This window comes from Thalassophryne amazonica, chromosome 23, assembly GCF_902500255.1.
Source record: "Thalassophryne amazonica chromosome 23, fThaAma1.1, whole genome shotgun sequence".
Classification (NCBI taxonomy): Eukaryota; Metazoa; Chordata; class Actinopteri; order Batrachoidiformes; family Batrachoididae; genus Thalassophryne; species Thalassophryne amazonica.
The window spans coordinates 31,522,418-31,548,243 of NC_047125.1; the positions used below are offsets into that span (position 1 = coordinate 31,522,418).

At 40.8% G+C, this 25,826-nt stretch overlaps 2 protein-coding genes and 1 long non-coding RNA gene across 3 annotated transcripts in view; 1 reads left to right on the top strand and 2 right to left on the bottom strand.

Annotated features, from left to right (window-relative positions):
* mrpl48 (mitochondrial ribosomal protein L48) overlaps window positions 1-8,900 on the top strand; it is a 44,049-nt gene extending 35,149 nt beyond the window's left edge. The window contains exon 9 of the mRNA XM_034164619.1: window positions 8,295-8,900. The gene's annotated coding sequence lies outside the window, so the exon portion shown is untranslated. The remainder of the gene's footprint in view (window positions 1-8,294) is intronic.
* Window positions 1-20,124, bottom strand: LOC117505093. The gene is made up of 2 exons (XR_004559027.1): window positions 20,078-20,124; window positions 1-138 (listed from the first exon to the last, which is right to left on the bottom strand). It is a non-coding gene; the product is annotated as an uncharacterized LOC117505093 (long non-coding RNA).
* The window catches only part of LOC117505091 (astrocytic phosphoprotein PEA-15), a 22,364-nt gene continuing 3,602 nt past the window's right edge, over window positions 7,065-25,826 (bottom strand). The window contains exons 2-6 of the mRNA XM_034164620.1: window positions 18,143-18,145; window positions 12,471-12,479; window positions 7,892-8,066; window positions 7,642-7,797; window positions 7,065-7,531 (exon numbers count right to left, since the gene is read on the bottom strand). Coding sequence (XP_034020511.1) covers window positions 7,467-7,531; window positions 7,642-7,797; window positions 7,892-8,063 — 393 coding nt within the window. The 5' untranslated portion in view covers window positions 8,064-8,066; window positions 12,471-12,479; window positions 18,143-18,145 and the 3' untranslated portion in view covers window positions 7,065-7,466. The remainder of the gene's footprint in view (window positions 7,532-7,641; window positions 7,798-7,891; window positions 8,067-12,470; window positions 12,480-18,142; window positions 18,146-25,826) is intronic.

Consider the following 25,826-nt stretch of genomic DNA (forward strand, 5'->3'; position numbering starts at 1 on the left):
TAGAGGCAAGCAAACATTCCACCACAGTGACGGATAGCACACTGCAATTATGATAATTACACCGTAAACAGTGAAAAACAGTCTACAAAGTCTACGGCTGCACGTGCGCACACAAACACACATACACATGCACACACACTCCAAAAAAAAAAAAAAAAAAAAAGATTTAAGATCAGGCTCGCGGGTTCATGGCTGGAATAACTGTTTAGACTCCCCCGTCCCTCACCTGGGACCTGCTCAGTCCATCCTATTGAACCATACAATCCAGCAAACTGCACTTCACATTTATTAATTCATGATTTGACTCCAAAAACAACCCATTGTGTCACGCTGCAACACCAGTACCATGGACCAGACAGATTTATAAAAAAAAAAAAAAAAAAAAAACCTTTGAATATATTAAAACTACAATATTTTCTGGAGTGTAAGGCGCATATTTTATTATATTTAGTTATTAAGAAATTGTTTATTTTAATAGTTTGGGAGGCTGCAGCTTGTATATAAAAAATCATGTTTGTTGTTAATAATATTTAGGGCTTTCTACACAAAATAAACCCCGCAAAATATGCATACATTTCCAATTTAACAAGCTGTGGTACAAATTATATATGTTTTTTTTTTTCATCTTCATTTATACTCCAGTGTGACATGCACTCCAGAAGATATGGTACATTTGGGCATTTGTAAGTCTGCACTTGACCTAAGTGTTTCAGGGTCTTTTGGAGTCTATGGGCGTGTCGGGTGGTTAATAAAACCAGCCATATCTTCTTCTCACCGAAATTGGCACATTTTTTTTTTAACCTATGTGAAAGTGTACTTTTTTGTGCATGAAATGTAAACTTTATTTCCGAGTATATTAAAAAGAAAAAGAATCACATTGTTTTTGCTCGACAGCACTGGAGATGTGTAAATATGGTCTAAAAGCTTATGCACAATAAGCAATTAAAAATACAAACCCGTACAAAAGACAAGAAAAAAAAAATTGATTCAAACTGCACAATAAGCCTTCTTCTCCCAACTCCACCTTATATCGATCATGTACATCATCTTTGCATCGTACAGCGTTTTGTGCAAGAACTCTCACTTTCACAATGAAACTAATTCGAGAATCTGTACGAACAAATCGTGATTTCATCTCCATTCAAACTCTACTCCACCCACCACGATACTTACAGTAGTTACCTTTTTCCACGTGCACTTTTATCCACTCTTTATTACTCACAGCTACTTTTACAAAGCAAATATACAGAGCCTATATAAAGTACTCGTCACCCTGCGCTTTTACACGTTTGCAGTAATGTTTAAAAGTTGTGCTCTGTATCTGTGCGACTGTTGAACTCCAAAACCTGAACTTAAAGTTAAAAAAGTCAAAATGATGGACAGCGTAAGTATTCACCCCATTCAGTATAACACAAGTAAATTATCACTTTTACAGCGATTTGGTGTTAGAAGTCACATTCTTGATGGAACTGAAATCAGCTGTGTTTAAGGAGTTCCAAATCGTTGATTTTTAAATACATTTTGTATCTGGATGGGTCAAATTGTGATGCACCACAAAGACAAATGAACACTTAAAAAACACAAGTCTGGAGATGGATGCAACAAAAACTTCAAGTTACTCAAAATCTGGGATTAAATGCCACGTGACTAACAGTGATGAGTGAATACTCAAGCAGTCCATCGTTTTTGTTTTTCTAGTTTTATTTAATTTAGATCTTGTATAGATAGATTTACTTTCACTTTCATATCAAGGAGTGCAAATGTGAAAGTATCGTTTTTAAAAAAAGCCAAAATTTTTGATGTTTCTCAAGCAAAAACATGTAAAAGCTTTAGGGGTTGAATATATATATATATATATATAGCTTGATGTTACGACTAATCTTTCCTAATTGCACAACATTTTTTTTTCCTGAACACAAAAATAAGAAAACAGAGGTATAAAACAAACAACAACAAAACCAAGGCCAGAATATTAAAATTATTTTCTAAATTACTTCCACAGGACTGCAATCTGTAAATCAGGGATCAGGAATTTGTGTCTGCATACACCTACGTAATCCAACCTTTTAAATGCGTAGCATCACTTCATTTTCCCACCGTTTACATCTGAGCAGATGGATCGTGAATGATTTTGCCACAATTATCGAAACTCTCTGAATTACGAAGCAGCGACCACGACACATCAGATCAAACACGACACATTAAAAACATAATGTTACAGTTCAGTAAATACAATGAAATGCGTATCGCATAGTTTTTGTTGTGAAAGTATCACCCAAAGCAGAAACCACAAAACGTGATTGAAGAGATAAGATGAATTATAAAAGTGTTGATACACGTTTTCTTCACCAGGATTTTTTTTCCAGTTAGTAAACAAAATTAAGATACGTAAAAACAATAAACAATATAGGCATTAAATAAATTAATCAATTCTCTAAACAAACACTGATAGATATTCAAAATACATATTTACAACATGATTTAAAAAAAGAAGAAAAAAATCCCACAGTCTCGTCCTTAAGGGAGAACAATACTCGCGTATATGAATTTTAACAATCGTCTTCATTTAATCGGCTTTATCTATAGTCATGTTTCGTTATCTGGTATTCACGATAAATACACATATATGTTTTGATAGGTTTACTTTTTGCAGCATTTGCTAACTTGATATGTACTTGTTACATGGAAACCCAAATTTGACATCATTTGTGATTGATATGTTAATATATTATGTGCCAATAGCTACAGAGAACGCTCCCCCGCGCCATGATATTAAACATAAGATGGTTATTTTATTTATTTTTTTTAACAGTGGGGCACGATGGCAATTCTGTGGTAATGGAATCACAATTACTATGGCTGTACTTTAGTTTACAGTTAAAAATTTAATCTTACTGTAATTCCGTTACTGTAGAATTACACGGGAATGCAGCGTGGCTATGTTTTAATCCAAATATTAATCAGACTCTTATGTACAACCTGATGTATCAAATTAAGAGCCATGCGCACTGTGATTGTTGGTCCGACCCTCACAGAAGAAATTTTTTCAGTTTGATTAACCACAATCAGTGGATTTTGTTGATTTCACTCCAGAGGTAAAGTGTTTACTGGGAAAATCTGTGGATAGTTCAGCATTGGTGAACTTTGGTGCAGATTTGCGTCAAACTTTTTTGGTGACGGGCATAAAACAGTGACCAAAATGAAAGGAAATATTACCTAGCCACTGCTGTATTAGCTAGCAGCTCACATAGTTAAAATTTGTCAAAGGCACCTTTTGTAAACGTGTTTCAAAAACAGGTTGATATAGATTTCCATCAGTTCAAATTCATGGCCATCTTGTACAATCCAGTTTTTATTTATTTTTGATGTTACTGGGTCATCTGGGTAGCAACAGAGTAGCTAGCATAGCTCCTAAGCCAGCTAGCTTGCATGTAACTGCCCCAACCGTGGATTCCACCCCCCCCCCCTTATTTGCAATGTATTCTGTGTATTTTATCAACTATTGTAAGGCTGCAGTTGTCTTAAGAAAAGTTGTGTTGGTGATGTTAGATATTTGTTTATGATGATTAGCACCACACTCACTTATGTTACCAAGTTTATGTTGGGTTTTCCGCAAAGAGACTCTTTACAGCTTAAATAGTAGTATCTAGATCATCAGGCGTCTGAATTTGTTCCTTTTCTTCCATGCCATTGATGATTGATTGAGTTTGTGCGACAGTCTCGACAAACTACTTAAAAACTACCAAATATTTGCCAACACAACCACTGAAATTCAGAGCGTAGGACGTCACTTGTTTACATACATTTAAATTTACAAGCTGCTTTTGAAGAAGAGTTTTAAATAAAACAGTCAACAGTGGTTCAAATTCTTTGTTGCTAGCATCAGAAACGCGCTAAACAATGAATTTACAAAACCGCCATCTTGTTTTTGTGGAACTAGGCAAGCTTTTCACTGGAAACTGCGAGAGGCAAGCCAACGTTTCAATGGTCAGTAAAGTCATCCCATTACCCACAGGTCATAGCAGTAGCTCCAGCTGCCTGCTTTCGCAGTGTTGCGTTGATGGTTGCCACGGAGTCGCTTTGTGTTTGATAGCAGCGGAGCCACCGCCTCACTTGGGGTCTGGTTTCTTGATGGCTAAAAGGAAACTCACCCAGAAATGCTCGACAATGTCTGTGTGGTTCAGAGCGTTAGATGATTAAAAGAGATGTTGACGTTCTGGATTTGACGTATGCTAACGGTCCATTTTATGCATGCTTAGCTGTGAAGCTAACTCGGTTTCCCGCATGCACGGACAACAAATTAACTACTATTTATATTGTTTATGACTCTTGAATATCTCCGCAAGATTATTGCATCTGTATTTTGGTCTAGTTTACATTTCAGTTAAAAAAAAACTTGCAAAACAAAACAGTTGAAGAGTATTTTACTTTTTAAAATAAGATTTCTCAGACAGTGTCAGAGCATTTTAAAGTGGGTGTTTCTGTTAACATATTTAATGCACTGAATTAATTTTTGGAGTCTTCTGCACAATTTCAGTCAGTGACACTTAAAGATTTTGCAAATGCTGCAAATCATTCCAACACACATGTAGAGAGAACAACACAAAATAGACATCAATCACAGACACCAACAGAAATAAAAGCATTAGTATGAGTTAAAGACATATTTCGCATGGTCGTGTTTTAGATTCTGCAGCTTTGAGGACAACAAGCACACTGAAGTCCTTAGCAAATTTCACAAGAAAGGTTTGACACTCACAGTTCTGCTAACTTCTCTGTTTCAGAGCAAACAGTCTGCTAAGGCTTCTTTGCGGGGAAAAGAAAGACACAGTGTTCAAATAGAGTTTCAACAGTCTCGACAGCGTGTTGCGGGAGTGGCATAGTCAGCTGGTGTGCATTACATTTTTATTTTGAAGAATGTGGTCTTTGTGGAAAATTACATGATGTTTAAAAAACCTCAGACATTTGCAAGAGGCCTTTGATATTTCATCCTCTGTCATTCAGAAAAAGTCAGACCGGTCAATTACTTCTCAGTGAAACGAATAAAATGTTAACATGAATGACAGTTTAGTGTTTTAATGATTCTCACGACATTTTTACACGGTAACAATAATATTATCTGAAAATTAGAGCCCGTCCATTAGGTCAGTTGGCTAATATCATTGGTCAATTTTATTTTACAGAATAAACAATGCAGAAAAACACTTTACTGTTCGGAATGTTGTCATTATTCAGCTTGTCCAGCAGAGCGCACTCTGACGGGATTGTTTACCATGCTGTCAAGCATAGCTGGGACCCCCATAACCTCTTGGACACATTAGCTACAAGAGACAGAGGCAGCGCACCCAGCTGCCGTTCATTTTCAATCAGATTGGGCATTTTACAGCAATAAGAGACAAGTGGTCACTATGCCATGAGCCAGAGGGGGCCAAACTAGATGAGAAGTCTATTTTATACAAATGCTGAGTGATGCGACACAGCAACAGCTAATCTGAGTGACGTATGTTGGTTGGCCATTTATAGTTATTTATAATAAAGTTCATGTTTAAACTGTAAAATATCCAGCCTCAGTTACATTTCTGTCTCATAAGGGTGTGAAAACAAAGTGTTATGAATCATTGCTGTATTTTTAATGGATATATTGGTATTGTAAAAAAATTTTTTACTCATGAATATCAGTATCAGCTTCCCAAAAAAATCCATATCGGTCGGGCTCTAATGAAAATACATGAATTTTAGAAAATACTTGATTGTGTTTTCCACCCTATATCTCTGAAATTTAGTTTGTATGTTCAGTGACAATCAGATGCTAGAAATGTAGCTCGATTATATTATTCTATGTTCTTGTAATATATTAATATATGATCTCACCATCATAAATACACTTTGACACAAACTGGTCCCACAGTGAAAAAAGAGCCCACACAGGTGGCCCGTAGTGTAGAATAACTTTCTCTCCAAACTATTTCTTTCAATATATTTAGATGTGACTACAAGCTAAAGGCAAATATTGGCTTTTCCTGTTAGGATCCCCTTTAAATAACTTTTTAATCTAAGATACGTTTCTGCTGATACAGTAATCTGCGTAAGAGTAAAGGGATGAAACTGCTCCTCCATCTGAGTTATACAGACTTCATAATTGTCCAGCACAAATGCAAAATCCTACTTTTTATTGTTACAGTTTTAACATTTTAAAACAAATATATACGTCTCTCAGGCACAAACCCGAGGATTTGGCAATTATAGGAGAATGTCCTTTTGAAGATGTGACCACGGCAGTTAGCAAAAAACAAACAAAAAAATAAATAAAAAATAGGCAAGACGAAATAAAGAGCTGAGAACTTTCACTGATATTTGTTGAATTTTGCTTGTTTTACCTTCATTTTATTTGCATCCAATTGTTTGTCCAATTGCTCGTTGCAGGTACCTCATTTAATTGTCCTAATTTTTACCACTCCAAAATCATAGGTGGCGCTGTGCTAAATTTGTGTCTGAAGGTAAGCATTCGCTACATGCAGTGTGTTTTACTGCTCATCTCAATGGGAGGATAATTTGTCCTCAACAGGAGTCGGACATATCAGACTGGCTGACACACTGTGTGATGTTCACATGTGGCCACAGAGGGCGCTGCAGGCTCTTGGAAACAAGATACACAGTTGTTGCACAAGAGACGTTATAAATACTGGAGTTGCTTAATTTTCAAGCAGCTAGCGCCAGATGTTCAGGTTAAGAACCCAGTCGCTTGGTCACCGCCTCTTCGCAGTTGACAAGACGTGCTTGGATCCAGACCCTTTTTTTCAGAGGGTGGAATTACAAAGAGGGGCTGGATGATCCAGACTATGTTCTGGCAACATTTTATTAGTAGGGCAACGCAACTTCACGTCAAAGTTCAGTAAATGTGGTGCTCCTTCAGAGCACACCGCATGTGACGTTTGATATTTGGAGAATTTAGCTTATCAAAGGAGATTAAAGAAAACAAAATAGCAAAGACGTTTTTTTTTTTATATTCCCGACTTGCTGAAATTGTTGTTTAGACATTTTCTGTGAATTTCTTTGCGGGTGGATTTGGTCTTTGTTTCAGCTACAATAACTTGATGTGCATGCACGTACACACGAGACTCACAGCATCACAGGTTGACTCACAGAACAATCCAGCCTGACCCATTCAGAGTCTAATCATCCAGGCTACGCTTCAGCGTCTCTTCACACCGTTGATCCACATTTCTTTTTCTTCTTCTTTTTTCTCCGCAGCGCCACTCAGCTCGGGGAGACGCCGATAGGATGCGTAGCAGCGAACTGGCTGCTTGGTCATTGGCTGCCTGCGTCACGGCATGCGTTACTGAGGGGAAGGGGGTGGCCAGATGGATATGTTGGGGGGTGAGGGGGAAGGAGTAATGGGGCTGGTCAGAAATGGTCGGTTGGTTGAATGGATTGAAGGTGCAAAGATCAGGGCGAGGGCTGGGACCTCACACTTTTTTAGGAGGAGGAGCCAACTTGATGATCTCGTCTTCAGAGGGCTGGCGGATGATGTCTTGATGGGGGCGGGGATGGAGCAGAAGGGCAAGGAAAAGAGTCAAACGTGAGAAACGAAAATACAGTGTAACCTGATTGGCTTTAAAAACTTTTTTTCTTTTACGTTACCTTTGTATTTCTTGGCAGAGGGGATACGCGTCAGCTTTGTGTCGATCTCGTCATCCTCGGAGATCTTGAGCACAGTGGTGCGGTATTCGATCACCCTCGTCAGCAGATCTGGCCGCCGTGAAATCTCGAAGATGTGCTCGATGTACGATAAGTTATCTGCGTTGGAGAAAAGGCGTCAGGTTTTTTTTTACACGTTGTCGGTGCGTCTGACGTCTCACCGAGTATTAAAATGACGTTTATTGTCTCTCACCTTGGGCTAGCTTGTCATTCTTCTCCAGGTAGCTGAACCACTCCTTCGAGGAGGTGATGTTGTTGCTCTGGTCTTCGGGGATGTCCTCCTTGCAGGCTGATTTGAGCTGCTCCAAGTCCTCATTGGTAATGTTTTCAGAAAGGTCGCTGAGCAGGGAGCTGTACTCTGCCATGGTCTGATGAGACACAACAAAGACAAATACATTCAGTTAACCCATGCAAAAGTAACCAGGAAGACATGAACCATCATCACATCCTCGCCTCTGTTGATTTTCTGCTTTTCTCTGCTGAAGCTTTCTTCCTCGTCGTTCACGACCAACCCGATTTCTGCTCACGTTTCAGGTATTAACAGTCTTTGGAGTGCTGCTCTCTGATTATCAGACTTTTGTCGTTCTGTCTTTCAGATGCCTGTTTCCACCTTCAAGTGTTGCCAGGAGATGATTTTCTACCATCTGAGTTCTCTCCCTCTCCACCAGATGGCGCTGTCAGCCTCCGCATCAAGGCTAGTGTTATAAATGACTAAAGGGTACCGCTTAACACATCGTAAAGGAGAAGCTAGGTCACAACAAAACAATTAAAAAACACAAACAACAAAAAGCAGAAGGCAACGTCAGTATTGATCGGAGTTGGGTTTGCATGTTAACACAAAGCGGCATCTTTGTGTAAATACTTTGGGAAGTGGACAAAATGGGGGAAAAAAATTATGTGTCCTCTACATGAACATGACCTCTGACCTGTTAAAGGAAAGTCTCAAGAAAAAAAGCAGCTTTTAACAATGAACGCTTTTGTGGCTCATAGCGTCCCTCTAGTGGACACTTTGGAAAACAGCCCATGTAGTTTCTCAAAAAGACCCTGGTTCCAAAAAAAAAAGGAGCTTTGTAAAAACAGTTTTGGCAAAGAAATGAAGACTTGTCTACTTTTGTTAAATCTGGATCAGTGTTCGATGTCGGCAGCGGTGCTAAATAATGAGACAAAAATTAAGAAAATCACAGTGTGGCTGAGGGAAGACGGGAACAACACGTTCACGGACTCACCGCTCACATCCTGATTATTAGCATATTTGGGTCAAGCTATTTATATTCTCCTTCACATGCAGACACACATAAATATATGTGTGTATGCACGTGCGCACAGTGAAAAGCAAAATAAATGATAGAAAAAGTAATGTTTCTTTTGTAAAAAACGCTTAACAGTCATTGGTTAAAGCTGTTGTTAAAAAAAGTTCCTTAAAATTACTATCATTTGTTTTGCAAAGTAAAATATGCTTTTCAACAGAACATGCAAAGAAATTAATTTAAAAAGAGATGAATAAATAAAAACACATTTGCAAATGAACTGGAATGCGGTTTTATTTGTCTTTATATATTTAAGTGACATTATTAAAACTAAATGTTTAGAGGGGCTGTGAACACGTTTTTTTTTTTTTTTTCTGTCCATGAATCAGAGCGCTGTGTTCGGGCATTTTTACAAAGTCCCTGAAGCAGAAATTGTCATCTTGTTTGTTGATCGAGTCTTCTGAAGTTCGATTAATTGTTTGATGTTCTCTGCCATCCTTGGCACACTGCCAGCTTGCGACAGGTCGGCGGTTTAGTGCAGTGCATCGTGGGAATTGGCACGAAGCTTCATCTGCCTCTGATCCCATCCGTGTCATCACTGATAAACACAGCATCCACAAAGACCAAAAGAGATCAGAGATGACCTAAATAACAGAGCTATTACCTGCAGCTGCCACCAGAGGGCCACCGTTCACTGTGAACCATTGACACCAGTTTGGCAGAAGAAAAGAAAAAACCTCTTGCAGTGGGATCAGTCAAACACAGCACAATGTTAGAGCAGGATTTATAAAAACTGCTCCTCCCAGAATAGGACTCGGACTCATGATGGATCAGACCCAGCACCTGGACTGAGTCCACGACGCAGGTTCAAAGTCTCACGTCTTCATCGTCTCGTCTCCGATAGTGATAGTTTCTAATAGTGAAGCACTGATTCACAGGGATGACCTTCTTGTTATTGTGTGGCAGTGATTGCTGATGCACACCTTAACTTCGGTCAACGTAACCGGAGTCTGAATACCGTCTGTGTGCGCCCCATCACCACCCTCCCTGCTAGACTCCCTGCTTTGCACCACAATGGACTGGCACAGGCCTTTGTGTACTTTTAAAGACCAGGGGGAAGACAAAACCCAACAATGGATAGAGTTTGGTTCCCACCATTTCCCTCAGCTATTTTCAATATATCTTCTGGTTAAACCAACTATGCCTTTCAAATGTGCACCTACTTACATCTAGACATTTGCAGAAACGACACAAATCACTACAAAACACTGATTTGCTGTCACATGACACAGAAGGCTGCTGTTGTCCTGTCAAACTGGGACTGAGCCATTAGTTACCAACATCTTAATATCTTCAAGATACGACCACACTTAAGCAAACTTGTAGGAAGGTGGATGTAAATGTTTCCCTGCGTTGTAACTGACCATCACAACTTTTCACAGGAACATTACTAATGGTTTTGATCCCCCGAAAGCCCAAAGGGGGATCATGTCGTGGCGATGTCTGTCTGCCTGTCTGTCCCAAAAACGGCATAAGTGTTGCTAATAAGCATTTTTTCATATCATTCCAGTTGGGCCCATTTTACCAGAGTTATGGCCCTTGATTAACAAAGCTAGACTCTGTGAGTTTCATGCCTGCATTCTGAAATCAACTCCTGTCACATTTTTAGTAGGAATTTCATGCAACTTGGTACAACTCCTTGTAATAGGTTGATAATACGCATATTATATTGTACAAGATTGACATTTTGGCAGAGTTATGACCCTTGATTAACAGACCTAGACACTGCCAGAGGAATTTCAGGAAACCTGGTACAATTCCTTGAAATATCAGAATGTAGCAACCACTTGTACCAAAGCAGCTTTTGTCAGCGGGGGGTATTGTGCTCTCAGAGCACTCTTGTTCTAAATATTATACAGTCAAGTCTAAATGGGTGCGAAATGACCATAAGAAGTGGTCAACGTAGAGGTCTGGGCTGGACTGTAAAAGAAGCAGAAGAATTTTGTTGTCGAAATTCTAAAATGATAAAAATAAAACATTGCAAGATAGTATTAAGGATTGGCGATGGACCCCAACGCAGAGAACCACAATGGAAGGCAAGTCAAAAACAGGCAGTCAGTCAGGAAGAGGGGTGATCAACCCAACAGGCAAGTCTTTGTATTGGTTTGATGCTCTCACTCTGAATGCTGTTCTAATTTTATCTTCAGTTGCACTAAAATCATTTTTTTTTCTGTCTGACATTTTTGTTTATTTGACTCAAGTTGTCCTTATGTTTGATGTGATATAACAGATCAAAGCCCTGGTCCCACCTCATGCACTTCATGCTGTGCATAAGGCACCAGATGGTGGAGGGGACAACAAAATACCCGAATGCATGATGACCCTAAGATTCTGCATTTTCAGAAGCCAGTTTGTGTCACTCATAAAAGAAAATATGAGCACATGATCCTGAATTGAATTCACGAGAAACAGCGGAAGATCATGTTTTGAGATTAATACTTTAGTTGTGGGTTTGTGGGGGGGGTCTTAATACACAGTAACTGCCCCCCTCCCACCCCCCCTTGTCTGTGCACGGTCTCTGGGATGAGGACGAGTGCGATGCTTCTTCCGCGCATAGAGAGCCACTGTGCTTCACATTCTCATGAACACAAACATGCTTTTGTGTTGCTGTGAGAGGCACGGCGCCAAAGTCACATCCAGCTTTAGATTAAATGGCTCAAACAGGCTGAACAGGGGTGAGAAAAACAAAAAGAAAAGAACTAAATTATTCAAAGCTTTTAGGTGAAAGCAGTAAACATCATACTTTCTTGGATAAACAATAACATTTTTCATGCAGAATCTCTGGGGTGCTTAAGACTTTTGCACAGTTATTTCACAACATAACCACCAAAACTCCACCACCAACCCTACACATCAATGCCGTTGCCAAGGAGACGAGGCCTGGCTTTGCCTTGTGGCACAGAGACTGTTACCTAGCAACAGGGCAGAACACCCCCCCCCCCCCCCGATTCACCACCTTGTTCCACCCCGTGACACCCGTTCATGATAAAAGCTAGAAGGATGGTTGACAATTTGTGCAGATTCATATTTTTAGATGTCCTTAAATTTGATATGTTGGCAGTGATGAAATACTTTAAGTACAACATCTGCTGCAGTTTGAGCTGACGGGGGTGTTTTTATTAACGAGCTTGTACAAAGAGACACCACGAGGCTGCTGATCTCGCCCGAGACATCGTGACAGTCATCTGATCGGCGTGCATGACACAACTGTTTCTCCTCTGGCTTCACCCAGCATTCAACACAAACGCACAAAAGGACTGGACGACTGGATTACAGAGGCAACCCTTTAGAGTTCACCATGGCAACCAAACCACCACCGCCGCCACACCAACTCTGAAGTCTCTCCAGACTAATGGACAGTTTCTTTCTGCACACTGTTACCCAGATTTGGCATCTGATTAGTTCACAGCGAGCAAACATTTGTGAATCTGAGCACACGAATTTGCCGAGGCTTCACGACGCCACTCAAAATGACTCTTCCTCGCTCTCACTTCTCCACCATATGCCACAAGTCGGAGCAAACAGGTGCTAGATTAAATCCTTTCCTCCTCTTCTCGTTCTCGGCATAATTTTCTATTCTGAGGGAGAGAGTAGGAGTCACACCCACTCTCCCACTTTAAATCTCTCACAATGCTCGCCGTCGAAGATCTGTTCGGCTGTCTGCCACACAGCAGCTTATCTCCAAGAGAACAACATACCTGTTTTCCAGAAAATGAAAAAGTGAAACAAAAAGTTGTGTAATTACAGGATGTGGTCACGCTCTGAGTCTGGATTAGTTAGATGTGCTTTACATTTGGCTTTCTTCGATCTAGGCTTTGATTTGAGATGTTTTTATTTTTTTACGTTTGCACATGGAGTTAAAGGTGCACAAATTTACCTAACCTTTCACAATCATACAGTGAGTTGCTTAATTTAACTTTAAAATGTGTGCTCAGTGGGGAAAAAAAATTTAAGAACATAAATGTGAAAAGTAAGCTTGAATTATTTGCTGTTAAAACTGATGTAAAAAAAAACTAGAGTCAAACAAACTGAACTATGTTATAGACGGCGGAACAGGTCTCAGCCTCACTATATCTAATGTCCGGCGACCACATTAGTAACGTCTGTGCTTCTCTGATGGTTTACTGCTGGGAACTAGTGCTTCAGGTGCCATTAGCTCCGGCCGATCGATGCTGCTCTCCATCTGAGGTGCCGTCGCCTACTGGACCGCTAGATGACCTCTCACTCGCCTGAGACTGCTGACCAACAACACTTCATATAGACTTAAAATGAGACTTTTTAGAATCAGATCTGTTCTGGGCTGTTTTTGCCTGTATTTTGTCTGTACTTTCTTTCATGTTCTCTGTAACTGTTAGAATGGCCTAAGCAGTGGGTCACCTTTTTGCGTCTGGCCTGCTTGAGGTTTCTTCCACCAAAAAACTCCAGAGGGAGGTTGTCCTTACCACTTTTGGCTATGTGCTTGCTCAGGGGAGGTTGGTGAGGTTCGACCGGTCTTGTTTTGCATCTGTGTATTTCAGCCTGTTTTTGGAACAGTTTGGACTGATTTTGTACCATTAGTTAATGAGACGCAAATACTGAAGCTAGTACAGCTGCTTAAGTTTGGAGTTTGGAAATTTGAGCATCAAAGGTCGGTAATGTTGAATTAGATGGTAAACATTGCTACGTATTGCTTGAGTGTGCACATCTACGGATCGCAGGCAGTTACATTGGAAATGAACTGAAATTTGCTGTTGAAACTTTCCAAGCCCCAAGTGTCAGTTCACTGTTACTATGGTGACCAACCTCTCTGAGAGAGTCCGTTTGGACCAGCGAGTGTTGGTGGAATGTTTCTGGTCGTAGCCTCACAGATCTGCAGTCTCATGGAGCAGAGATTTAATTTAGCGGCTCTGAATGTGTTCGTAATTTCCTTTTCCTTCACGTTCTGACTAGGCTACCGTCGTACTTCTGTCTTTTTGCATGTTTCTCCTCTCTTTTAAAACAGCAGAGTGTAAAAGGGGTTAAAGATACTTGGATGCTCTTGTGAATAATGAAACTGACTCAGCAGCTGTTATTAATTTTAGTTTCAGCTGAGATTTATTTGCCCATTTGCTGCTTGTCGTTCTGTTGAAGTTGGGCTGCTGACTAATATGTTAAAGTTTTAATTATTAAAACTTCTACATGCATTAAAAGCATCTACACTGGCGGCTGATGCATATATTACGAATAATGCTGTTTACAGGCGCGGTTAATGCAGTACTACACTTACTGCGTAGGTTTTTGGACATCATCAACTCTTTATTTCTAAAGTACTAAAGTAGTATTTCTAAAGGTTTCCCCGAGTGGTGCCATCAGCCACTCTTATACATTTATTGTTATTTTTTCTTGTGCCTGCGAATAAACAAAATGTAAATGACCTTAAACAAGTCTGGAAGCGTGAACGCGACGCACAGTGCCAACAGGTTCAACCACGTGCTTCTTTGAAAGCTGATTTCTGTTTGCCGAGGTTTCTCCATCATCCCCCCTTCTTTCAGTCTTTTCTATTCTTCACTGTTCATGTGACCTGTTGCTCTTCACAGCTCAGACACACAGCATTTTTTAAAGCAGTCACAGTCACAGAAAACCCTCAGATTGATTTCTGAGTAATCGTTCTTTGATATCGGTTGCTCAGCACACGACCCGTGTTTACTTGCCAAATAAATCCCTTTCTGTTTCCCTCCACGGATCACGTTCTGTTCTCGTTTGCCGTTCTGTGCTAAGTCGGAACTTAGTTACACTGAAATGGGAGAAGAAAAGAGAAGTCGAAACCATATCCGTTCTTTTGTCCGTGTTTGTGCTGCTGTATAGCAAATAATGTGAGTATCACGGTAATGGTAACGCACTAAAGGGACGCCCACATATCACTTGGCTGTGCCAGTACAATGGCTGTGTTTAGGAGGTGGTCAGCTTGAGTGGTCGCCAATGAGGACCAAGGGTAGTTTCGTAATGCGGAGAGTGTGGCAGCGCACGACACCCACGCGTGCTCCTGACCTGATCATTATCGCCATTAAAGTCGCGCATAAAGTTGAAATGTGGACTCTGACCTCACATGTACTGTAGCTTACAAACACATACTGACTATACCAGTTGGCTGTTGATATTTGTGGCGAGGATGATAGATTCCCGTAATGTCTTGTATACAAGCACACTACCTTTTTACTTTCAAATGCAGAAGGGAGCTTACCATGCGAGCTGTATTTACTGGGCAGCGGGCCATAAACTACCGGTTCTCGGGCCTTATCTAGTTTGTGATGCAGAAGAGGAGTGAGATGATAGAATGATCTACAACCCCTGGCAAAAATTATGGAATCACCGGCCTCGGAGGATGTTAATTCAGTTCTTTAATTTTGTAGAAAAAAAAGCAGATCACAGACATGACACAAAACGAAAGTAATTTCAAATGGCAACTTTCTGGCTTTAAGAAACACTATAAGAAATCAGGAAAAAAAATTGTGGCAGTCAGTAACGGTTACTTTTTAGACCAAGCAGAGGGAAAAAATATGGAATCACTCAATTCTGAGGAAAAAATTATGGAATCATGAAAAACAAAAGAACGCTCCAACACATCACTAGTATTTTGTTGCACCACCTCTGGCTTTTATAACAGCTTGCAGTCTCTGAGGCATGGACTTAATGAGTGACAAACAGTACTCTTCATCAATCTGGCTCCAACTTTCTCTGATTGCTGTTGCCAGATCAGCTTTGCAGGTTGGAGCCTTGTCATGGACCATTTTCTTCAACTTCCACCAAAGATTTTCAATTGGATTAAGATCCGGACTATTTGCAGGCCATGACATTGACCCTATGTGTCTTTTTGCAAGGAATGTTTTCACAGTTTTTGCTCTATGACAAGATGCATTATCATCTTGAAAAATGATTTCATCATCCCCAAACATCCTTTCAATTGATGGTATAAGAAAAGTGTCCAAAATATCAACGTAAACTCGTGCATTTATTGATGATGTAATGACAGCCATCTCCCCAGTGCCTTTACCTGACATGCAGCCCCATATCATCAATGACTGTGGAAATTTACATGTTCTCTTCAGGCAGTCATCTTTATAAATCTCATTGGAACAGCACCAAACAAAAGTTCCAGCATCATCACCTTGCCCAATGCAGATTCGAGATTCATCACTGAATATGACTTTCATCCAGTCATCCACAGTCCACGATTGCTTTGCCTTAGCCCCTTGTAACCTTGTTTTTTTCTGTTTAGGTGTTAATGATGGCTTTTGTTTAGCTTTTCTGTATGTAAATCCCATTTCCTGTAGGCAGTTTCTTACAGTTCGGACACAGACGTTGACTCCAGTTTCCTCCCATCCGTTCCTCATTTGTTTTGTTGTGCATTTTCAATTTTTGAGACATATTGCTTTAAGTTTTCTGTCTTGACGCTTTGATGTCTTCCTTGGTCTACCAGTATGTTTGCCTTTAACAACCTTCCCATGTTGTTTGTATTTGGTCCAGAGTTTAGACACAGCTGACTGTGAACAACCAACATCTTTTGCAAAATTGCGTGATGATTTACCCTCTTTTAAGAGTTTGATAATCCTCTCCTTTGTTTCAATTGACATCTCTCGTGTTGGAGCCATGATTCATTCATGCAGGTGTTAGTTTTGGGGATGAAAATTTACAGGGTGATTCCATAATTTATTCCTCAGAATTGAGTGAGTCCATATTTTTTTCCCTCTGCTTGGTCTAAAAAAGTAACCGTTACTGACTGCCACAATTTTTTTTCCTGATTTCTTATAGTGTTTCTTAAAGCCAGAAAGTTGCCATTTGAAATGACTTTAGTTTTGTGTCATGTCTGTGATCTGCTTTTTTCCTACAAAATTAAACAACTGAATGAACATCCTCCGAGGCCGGTGATTCCATAATTATTGCCAGGGGTTGTAATTCTTTGTGATACAGAGAGATGGATGATTCCTGACTGAAGGCCCGAACCAGAGAGAGCAAGACTGTGGTGGATTTGAAAGAAAGAAACCAGAGAGTTCGACATCCAGACTGAAGACAAGTGACATAACAGGAGCGAGAAGGACGAAGCGCTAATCTGTGGAGAGGCAGTGACGCACCGGAGAATAGAGGCCACTGTCCCATTTGTATTCAAAACAAGATTTAAAAAAATAAGTTAAAAAGACATTTTAATTCACAGATTAGCTTTTTGTTTTTTAAAGACTCGTAATTGGTTTTAGACTCTTTTTCTGTAATGTCTCCAGCTACTGTGTGCAATATATATACGAGGGCTGTCAATAAAGTAACGGTCCTTTTTATTTTTTTCAAAAACTATATGGATTTCATTCATATGTTTTTACGTCAGACATGCTTGAACCCTCGTGCGCATGCGTGAGTTTTTCCACGCCTGTCGGTGACGTCATTCGCCTGTGAGCACTCCTTGTGGGAGGAGTCGTCCAGCCCCTTGTCGGAATTCCTTTGTCTGAGAAGTTGCTGAGAGACTGGCGCGTTGTTTGATCAAAATTTTTTCTAAACCTGTGAGACACATCGAAGTGGACATGGTTCGAAAAATTAAGCTGGTTTTCAGTGAAAATTTTAACAGCTGATGAGAGATTTTGAGGTGATTCTGTCGCTTTAAGGACTTTTCACGGTGCGAGACGTCGTGCAGCGCTCTCAGGCAGCGTCATCAGCCTGTTCAAGCTGAAAACCTCCACATTTCAGGCTCTATTGATCCAGGACGTCGTGAGAGAACAGAGAAGTTTCAGAAGAAGTCGGTTTCAGCATTTTATCCAGATATTCCACTGTTAAAGGAGATTTTTTTAATGAAAGACGTGCGGACGGATCCGCGCGTTGGGACGCAGCCGACGCGGTGCGGCGGCACAGGAAAAACACCTCCGTGTTGATAACCATTTGTAAAATCCAGGCGGCTTTTGATGGCTTTCAGTGGAGTGAGTATATGAGAAATTGTTTAACAGGCAGGACATGTTCCAACTTGTCCTTAAGGCTTTCAACAGAGGTGTTTTTCCTGTGGCGGAGCGTCGCAGCGGCTGCGTCCCGACGTGCGGACGGGTCCACACGTCTTTCATTAAAAAAAATCTCCTTTAACAGTGGAATATCCGGATAAAATGCTGAAACCGACTTCTTCTGAAACTTCTCTGTTCTCTCACGACGTCCTGGATCAATAGAGCCTGAAATGTGGAGGTTTTCAGCTTGAACAGGCTGATGACGTCGCCTGAGAGCGCTGCACAACGTCTCGCACCGTGAAAAGTCCTTAAAGCGACAGAATCACCTCAAAATCTCTCATCAGCCGTTAAAATTTTCACTGAAAACCAGCTTAATTTTTCGAACTGTGTCCACTTCGATGTGTCTCACAGGTTTAGAAAAAATTTTGATCAAACAACGCGCCAGTCTCTCAGCAACTTCTCAGACAAAGGAATTCCGACGAGGGGCTGGACGACTCCTCCCACAAGGAGTGCTCACAGGCCAATGACGTCACCGACAGGCGTGGAAAAACCCACGCATGCGCACGAGGGTTCAAGCATGTCTGACGTAAAAACATATGAATGAAATCCATATAGTTTTTGAAAAAAATAAAAAGGACCGTAACTTTATTGACAGCCCTCGTGTGTATATATATATGTGTATATATATATATGTGTATATATATATATATATATATATATATATATATATATATATATATATATATATATTAATTAGTGATTAAAAATGTTTAGGATTGCTGGTTTAAAAGTCAGTACAAACTTAGTGTACTTCAGCAAAATTCTCATCTAGTAACTTGGATAAGCAGATCAGTGCTGTCATTAAAACAAGCTTTTTCCAAGTCAGTCTTTTAATTTAGAGACCAAGAACTATTTTTCTAAGATGGATTTTGAAAAGGTTATCCATACCTTCGTTACAAGTTGGTTAGATTATTGTAACTGCCTGTACTTTGGCTTGGGTGAGTCCTTCAGCTCATTCAGAATGCTGCTGCTCATCTTCTCTCTGGCAAGAAAAAGAGCGACCACATTACGCTACTCTTGGCCTCCCTCCAGTGGCTCCCGGTCTGATATCGTGTTGATTTTAAACTTCTCTTGTTTTTACAGTCCTTAGTGGCCTGGCCCTTGAGTACCTCTCTGAGCTCCTGCTTCGTTCTGACCAACTTTTGTTGGAGGTGCCAAAAACTAGACTAAAGACTAGAGGTAACAGAGCCTTTGCACCAGCTGTCCCCAGGCTTTGGAAGAGTCTCCCCCTCTATATTAGATCGTCCCAGGCCCTAGAGACTTTTAAATCCTCCCTTTAAAAAAAAAAAAAAAACACTTTTTCTCCCTGGCATTTCATAAATGAGCAACTTATTATTGGGCGTAAGCTGGTGCCCACTTCTGTTCAGCACTTTGGTTGACTGCTGTCGTTTTTAGTGTGCTCTAGAAATAAAGTTTGAGCAGAAAACTTAAATTCATCCTGATTTTTACGTATTGTGTGAAAGTCTGTACATAATTCAAAGCATGCAAGACATCCAGTGTGGTCTTCAGAGAAGGAATAAAACTCTATTCCATCAATAAACAGAGACATGTTGTGCAGGAATGACACGATTACGAGTTGAATGCAGAACTGAGTCATGAAGAGGGTCAAAGGTGACATTTAACCAGCTCTCAGTAGACGGTTTGAGTTTTTAAAAGAACTGCGATTCCAAGTTCCAGAGGAAATCACTGACCCCATTTTAGTCAACCACAGACAAGACAAAAAAAAACACGGTCAATTCCTTACTCAACTGCAGCATTTCTTCGATAATAAAATTGTTATTCTACGGATAAAAAACCTCAACGCAACTCTTCTAAAATACAGTGACTAGTCCATCCATCAAGTTTGATCTGAGGAATCCGACGGTATCTGATCTATGAAAATCTCTTTGGTCATTTGGTTCAAAAATGGCATGTATCCTCCATGCTCCTAGAACTTTGACCCCTTGGTGGCACTTGGAATACATGGTTATAGCTTTGACTTGAAATGAGGCGAACAGACACGTGTAGAAAATCTGTAGCAAAAAATAGTATTTAGTTTGTCTTTGTGCAAATCAACAGTCTCCTCCTTAGTGGCAACAAAACCACACAACACGCCACACACACACACACACACACACACACTGTGCCACCGTGTGGATGGGTCCTGCATACAAATGCCTTTTATTTTTTGTGGACTGTGTAAGCCCAGAGGGTAAAGGTCACACAGAGAGAGAAATGAGACTTTTAACAACAGTGTTTCCCCCTCAGTTTAAAAGCTTTGACCGAGTAAACCAACAACTACTTAATAAAAAAGAGAGCCTAAAACAGCAGCCCTGGTTCTGTTATCAGCCTCAGGAGGCTGCAAATGTCATTCTGCTTCATTCATACACAATAATGCATCATTACAGCTCAAACTGGCAGAATATATATATATAAATGAATGACATGTTACAGCTGTCAAAACACTGCCAGGGATTAAAATCGACATCAGAAACATTTGAGCGTTGCAAGCCGTTCAGACCTGGCTGTGACTGATCAGTCCAGGCTTTACTTCCTGCTGTCGCCATGGATACACTTCCTGGCCGCGGGGACAGAAGGATTGAGGGAGGAAGAAAAGGAAAATGCAGCATCTGCACTTGCCATCCGGATTAAATCTGGAGCTAATCCATTCTGCTTTGTTCAAACGACCCTCTTCCTGTATCACGCTCGCCCTCGAGGCTTTACACAACGACCTTCTGGAGACATTGGCTCCAAATGGTCAGACTGTGTTCTCATAAATAACGCGTGAGGTGCTTCAAACATCCCAAAATATTTAGCGTGCACGTTAAACCATTAGAATGATGGCCATGCCCTGCAGTAGACTGGCGTCCTGTTCAGGGTGTACCCTGCCTCAAGCCCTATGACTGCTGCGATAGGCTCCATCCCCCCCGTGACCCTTGATTGGAGTAAGTGGGCATAGAAAATGGATGGATGGATGGAATGCTGCTCAAACACCTCATTCTAATGAGTTACCTAAGATTAATTAGGTAAAGAAATACAAACAAAGAACCCCGTGGTCGAGACCCCACTGCCAGATGTTTCCTCACAATGGCCAATGGGGTCCCAAGGTTGTGTATGAAGTTTGGTTTGGATACATCAAAGAGTTGCTGAGATATGACCTCACTTCCTATTTGGCGGCTTCGCCACTAATTTCATTTAGCTGTGATGGATGAACTGTTGTTAAAACCTTTCCAAAAAAACAAACATAAACTACATAGCGGGAACTTTTACTGTGGCGGAAACTGTCTCGACTTGATCTCGACAGTATCTGATGTATGAAAATCTGTTCAGTCGTTCGGTTCAAAAGTAGCATGTGTAAACACACATTTGACCCCTTGGTGGCACTAAGAATTTATGGATATAGCTTTGATGTGAAATGTGGCGAACAGACACGTGCGTATGGAGCGTGTTTCTATATCAGCCGTCCCAGGCCTGTCAAGACAATGTATTGGCTCCCCTCCAAATTGTTTAGGCTTTCCGCTTCTAACCCATTCATCGCACTGGTTTCGGCCTGATGTGATCGGCTTCACCATGGGTGGTGGGAAAGACCAGATGGCTCCACGTGAGACATGACTGGGGGAGGGGCAGCCAGATGTGGAGCGCACAGACACACAAAGACAGAAAAAGGTGAGTGATGTGGTGTGGAAGACGTGCAGAAGTATTCATGCCCGCAGAGATGCACTCAGGTGTATGGACGCTCACACGGCCGTGCTTCAAAGCAAATCCCTGTCACGACTCGGTGACCCTGCAGTGATAACGGCCTGCAGACACGCGAGGCACCGCCACAGCGCCGAAACACAGCCTGATTCTCTAATCCATTAAAATCCTGCCTTCATGCTGCTAAGCTGCTCTAAGCGATTCAGTAACCTCCTGCACCTGGTTAGCCTGCGCGGTCAACAGTTGTCCCGAGCCGCTATAAGCTACTACAAGAACAGGAACACAGTAGGAAATACAAGACCACAGCACCAGCTCCACCTGATCTTAATAGTGCACGTTTTGTGTTTTATTGTGTGAATACTCCGGGCGAACGTGTGAATGCTGTTCAAAACAGGTACAACTTTAAGGAGCCTTTCCCCGCAATAAGCAACACACCGATCAATAATGGTCCATGCAGAATCATCGCTCGGGAATACTCGACGCTGTGCTCGGCCAGGTGTGAGCGCTGCTTTATGAGCCAACGGCCTCCGCAGCAAAAGACAAAGTGAAGCCTGACGAGACCTGATGTTATGTTCTTACAGGTTCCTGCAAAACACAGAAAAAATGCGAGGAGAATGTGCCGTATTTCATACTGTGACGCAGAAGTAGGGAAAAATAAAATAAAATCCAAGATCTAATACTTGCAGGAGTTGCATCACTTGTACCATAGTGAATACTCAGGGTTTATATCCCTGACACATAACGGCAGAACAGAAAGGTCTCATCCTCTCAGTACTAATGTGTAGCAGCTGTGGCAAAAACAAACAAACAAAAACCCGCCTCCAGACTCCACGGCAGTCACTGAAGTCACTCAGTAACAATAAGATGTACAAAAATCTCTTAATTTGAAGGAATTAATGCACCTGTATCGGTAAACAACCTTTAGAAAACACGTTTATCACGTTTCTGTTCTTTTTGCACAGGAGTGAAACGTTAGCATGCTCACAGGAAGTTGCCAAAATTGTCTGCTGATATTTACATATTTTTAAACATTTCTTTTGCCATTTCATCTATGGGATAAGAAAGCCATTAAATGTTTCCATGATCTTTTTAGGAATAATATCTTTATTAATTTTACAGATATGTGTTCCTTATATGGCCTGCCCTCATCTCATTTATTTTGGCTTTTTTTTTTCTCCAAATTAGACATTATGCATCTACCATTTTTCCACAGTTCCCCACTCAGCCCCCTAAACATCCTTGGGAGGACCTCTTTGAACTTATGCCTCATATCAAAGTTCTTATATCACAGATATATAATCTTGTTCTTTCACTGCACAATCACCCAGTCAATAAAACTATCTGTAATTGGGAACAAGAATTGGGTCTGGAGTTCTGGGATAAGGCTATTGATAGAATTTGTACATCATCATCTTGTGCAAGAGGGAGGGCTGATAGGTTTCTGAAAGTGTGGCAACCATGTATTTTTTTATCTTAAATCTTTGAAAAATATTCGACCTGATTGAAATGATTATCATGGGAGCGTGTTTATTATTATTATTTATTTATTTTAACTATTATTTTGGAGGGCCTATGGTTGGTATATTGATGTTAGGTATTTGTGAATGTTCAGGTTGTGGCACATTTATGTGTTTTGATTGCACTTTCTTTATGTTTGCACTTTGTAAGTGATGTGCAGGTGTTTTGTTTGTTGATTATGGGTTTTTTTTTTTAAAAAGTAGTTGTAATTGATGCACTCTCGACACATGCTGGAAGCGTCTGGAGCCGTGTGCTGTGACCGCGAATGTTACCCACAGCTGACGTGGATGTTGTGGTGTGTGGCAACCGCGTTTATTCCAGCCAGATTTGAGAAGTCGTGTCGAAGTACGAGTATTTACACCGTTGACGCTTCATTAGCGCTCGAGCTTTACGGCAGATAAAAATATCTTTGTGCCTGTGGGATGAGAGATGATGAGAGGAAGGGGAGGTGCTGACCATGTGTGCATGCACGTGTGGAGATGAAATGAGGACGCTGAGTGAGATTTGTGTGCGTTTAGCAGGAAAGAAATGTTATTTTGAGTGAAACAGACAGACGTAGTGACCAAAGGTGAGACAAGCTGACGTCATCAAGCTCCAAATAATTCTCCTCTTTCACTTCTCCTCATTAAACCGTGCAGAATATTTCTTCCCATGTGAACTCCAGTTGTTGACTGCCTGACACTGTGCTTCACATTTTCCACAGTTTGGGCTTTTCATTCAAGTGCTTTACCACGAATAGTCCAAACGCCATATGACTAACACACCTCAGCCGCTGATTATGATGGTGACAATTGAGCATCATTAAACTAAATTACACTCATTTCACATCGATCCCTTTGCTGTGACCTGCAAGAAAATTAGCGGGCTGCAGGTTCTCAACAGCTATGTGCGAGGTCTGAAGCGGATCGCCGAGCCAAGCAAAGGTGACTGGGGTTCAAACTGGCGCTGTACAGACATTCAGGCAAAGCCCAGCCTGAGGCAAACGGACACAATGAAGATAGTTAACCACCGTGGGGTAGTTTTATGAGTTTTTATGAGTTATGAATTTATATAATCTTGTCGTAAAGTTCTGAACACTTTAGTTTCATTCGTGATAGACGCATTTACTGCGACTTCTTCAACTGTCATTCTTATGTTTGATGATCTCAGAAAGTGTCAAGAGGGTCTGCGGTGCCCTCTAGTGGAAGTAGATGTCAGCGACAGGGTAACTGCCAAGTTAGCTAATGTGGTCCACATCGGGATAAAAAGTTTGTACAACTACTACAAGTGAGTTACACTCACTGGCCACTTTATTAGGTACACCTGTTCGATTGCTTGTTCACACAAATCAGCCAATCACATGGCAGCAACTCATTGCATTTAGGCATCTAGACGTGGTGAAGATGGCTTGCTGAAATTCAAACTGAGCATCAGAATGGGGAAGAAAGGAGATTTAAGTGACTTTGGACTTGGCATGGTTGGTGGTTTGAGTATTTCAGAAACTGTCTATCTACTGGGATTTTCATGCAAAACCATCTCTGGGGTTTGTAGAGAATGGTCCGACAAAGAGAAGATATCCAGTGAGTGGCAGTTGTGTGGAGGAAAATGGCTTGTTGAGGTCAGAGGTCAGAGGAGAATGAGCAGACTGGCTGAACGGGCGACTGCGTGATGCTATCATGTCAATATGGACAAACACCTTGTTGAAGCTATGACACAAAAAATTAAGACAGTTTTGAAGGCAAAAAAGGGGTCTGATCCGGTACTAGCAAGGTGTACCTAATAACTTGGCTGGTAAGTATACATGCTAACTAGCCAAGCTAGCTGGTCAAAAACTAGCTACCTTGGCATTATATTGCCTGAGCTAGGCGAAATGGTTCATTAGCTAGCTATGTCAATACTGAAATCATGTTAACAATGATCTAAAAGAAATGTGTTCCAGCTTTTAGCTGTAGTTGACTGCAAAGTGTGTGTTTTTCAGATGATTAGCACACACAGCTAATCTACGTCCGCCGCTTCAAAGGTTAGCCAGTTACATAATTTCAGATTTGGTGTCAGTGTTACTTTCAGCATTAAATTTAGCAGGGTATATTGGCATAAATTTGTGAATGATGGAGAAAAATTTGTTCCCAAAGTATTAAAGCGACAATTCCTATACGCTAACTGCATCACATGTAACACATCACTTGTATTTAATATTTTTCAAAGCATCGATGAGGACTATTTTGTTTAAACAATGTGTTAACAAAAAAACATAAAAATGATTTTGTGAATCTAACTTCGATTGCACCAAAATAAAAGCAGTAAAATGAGTTTTTTCTGCTGTTATTCTGTTCTTTTGAGGAGAACGAGATAACATCATTACCACATCAGCAAGCGTGGCAGACAAAAATCTCACAAATGCAACCTGTTTTCTTTTCTCACATCTCAACCCTCATCATTTTCCATTCACTCCCTCTACACCTCCGCTGCCTCCATCCTTCCCTTCTTGTTCATCACATTTCTCTTTTTCTGTCTCGCTGATCACATAATCTCACACACTGTTTTTTTCCTGCCTGCACCTTCTTCTCCAACATCTTTCCGTCTCACCTTAATCTTTTTGCATTTTTCCCCGCTGCTGTTAATTTGTCTTTGGCGTGTACCTTCACACTCCGGGAATCAA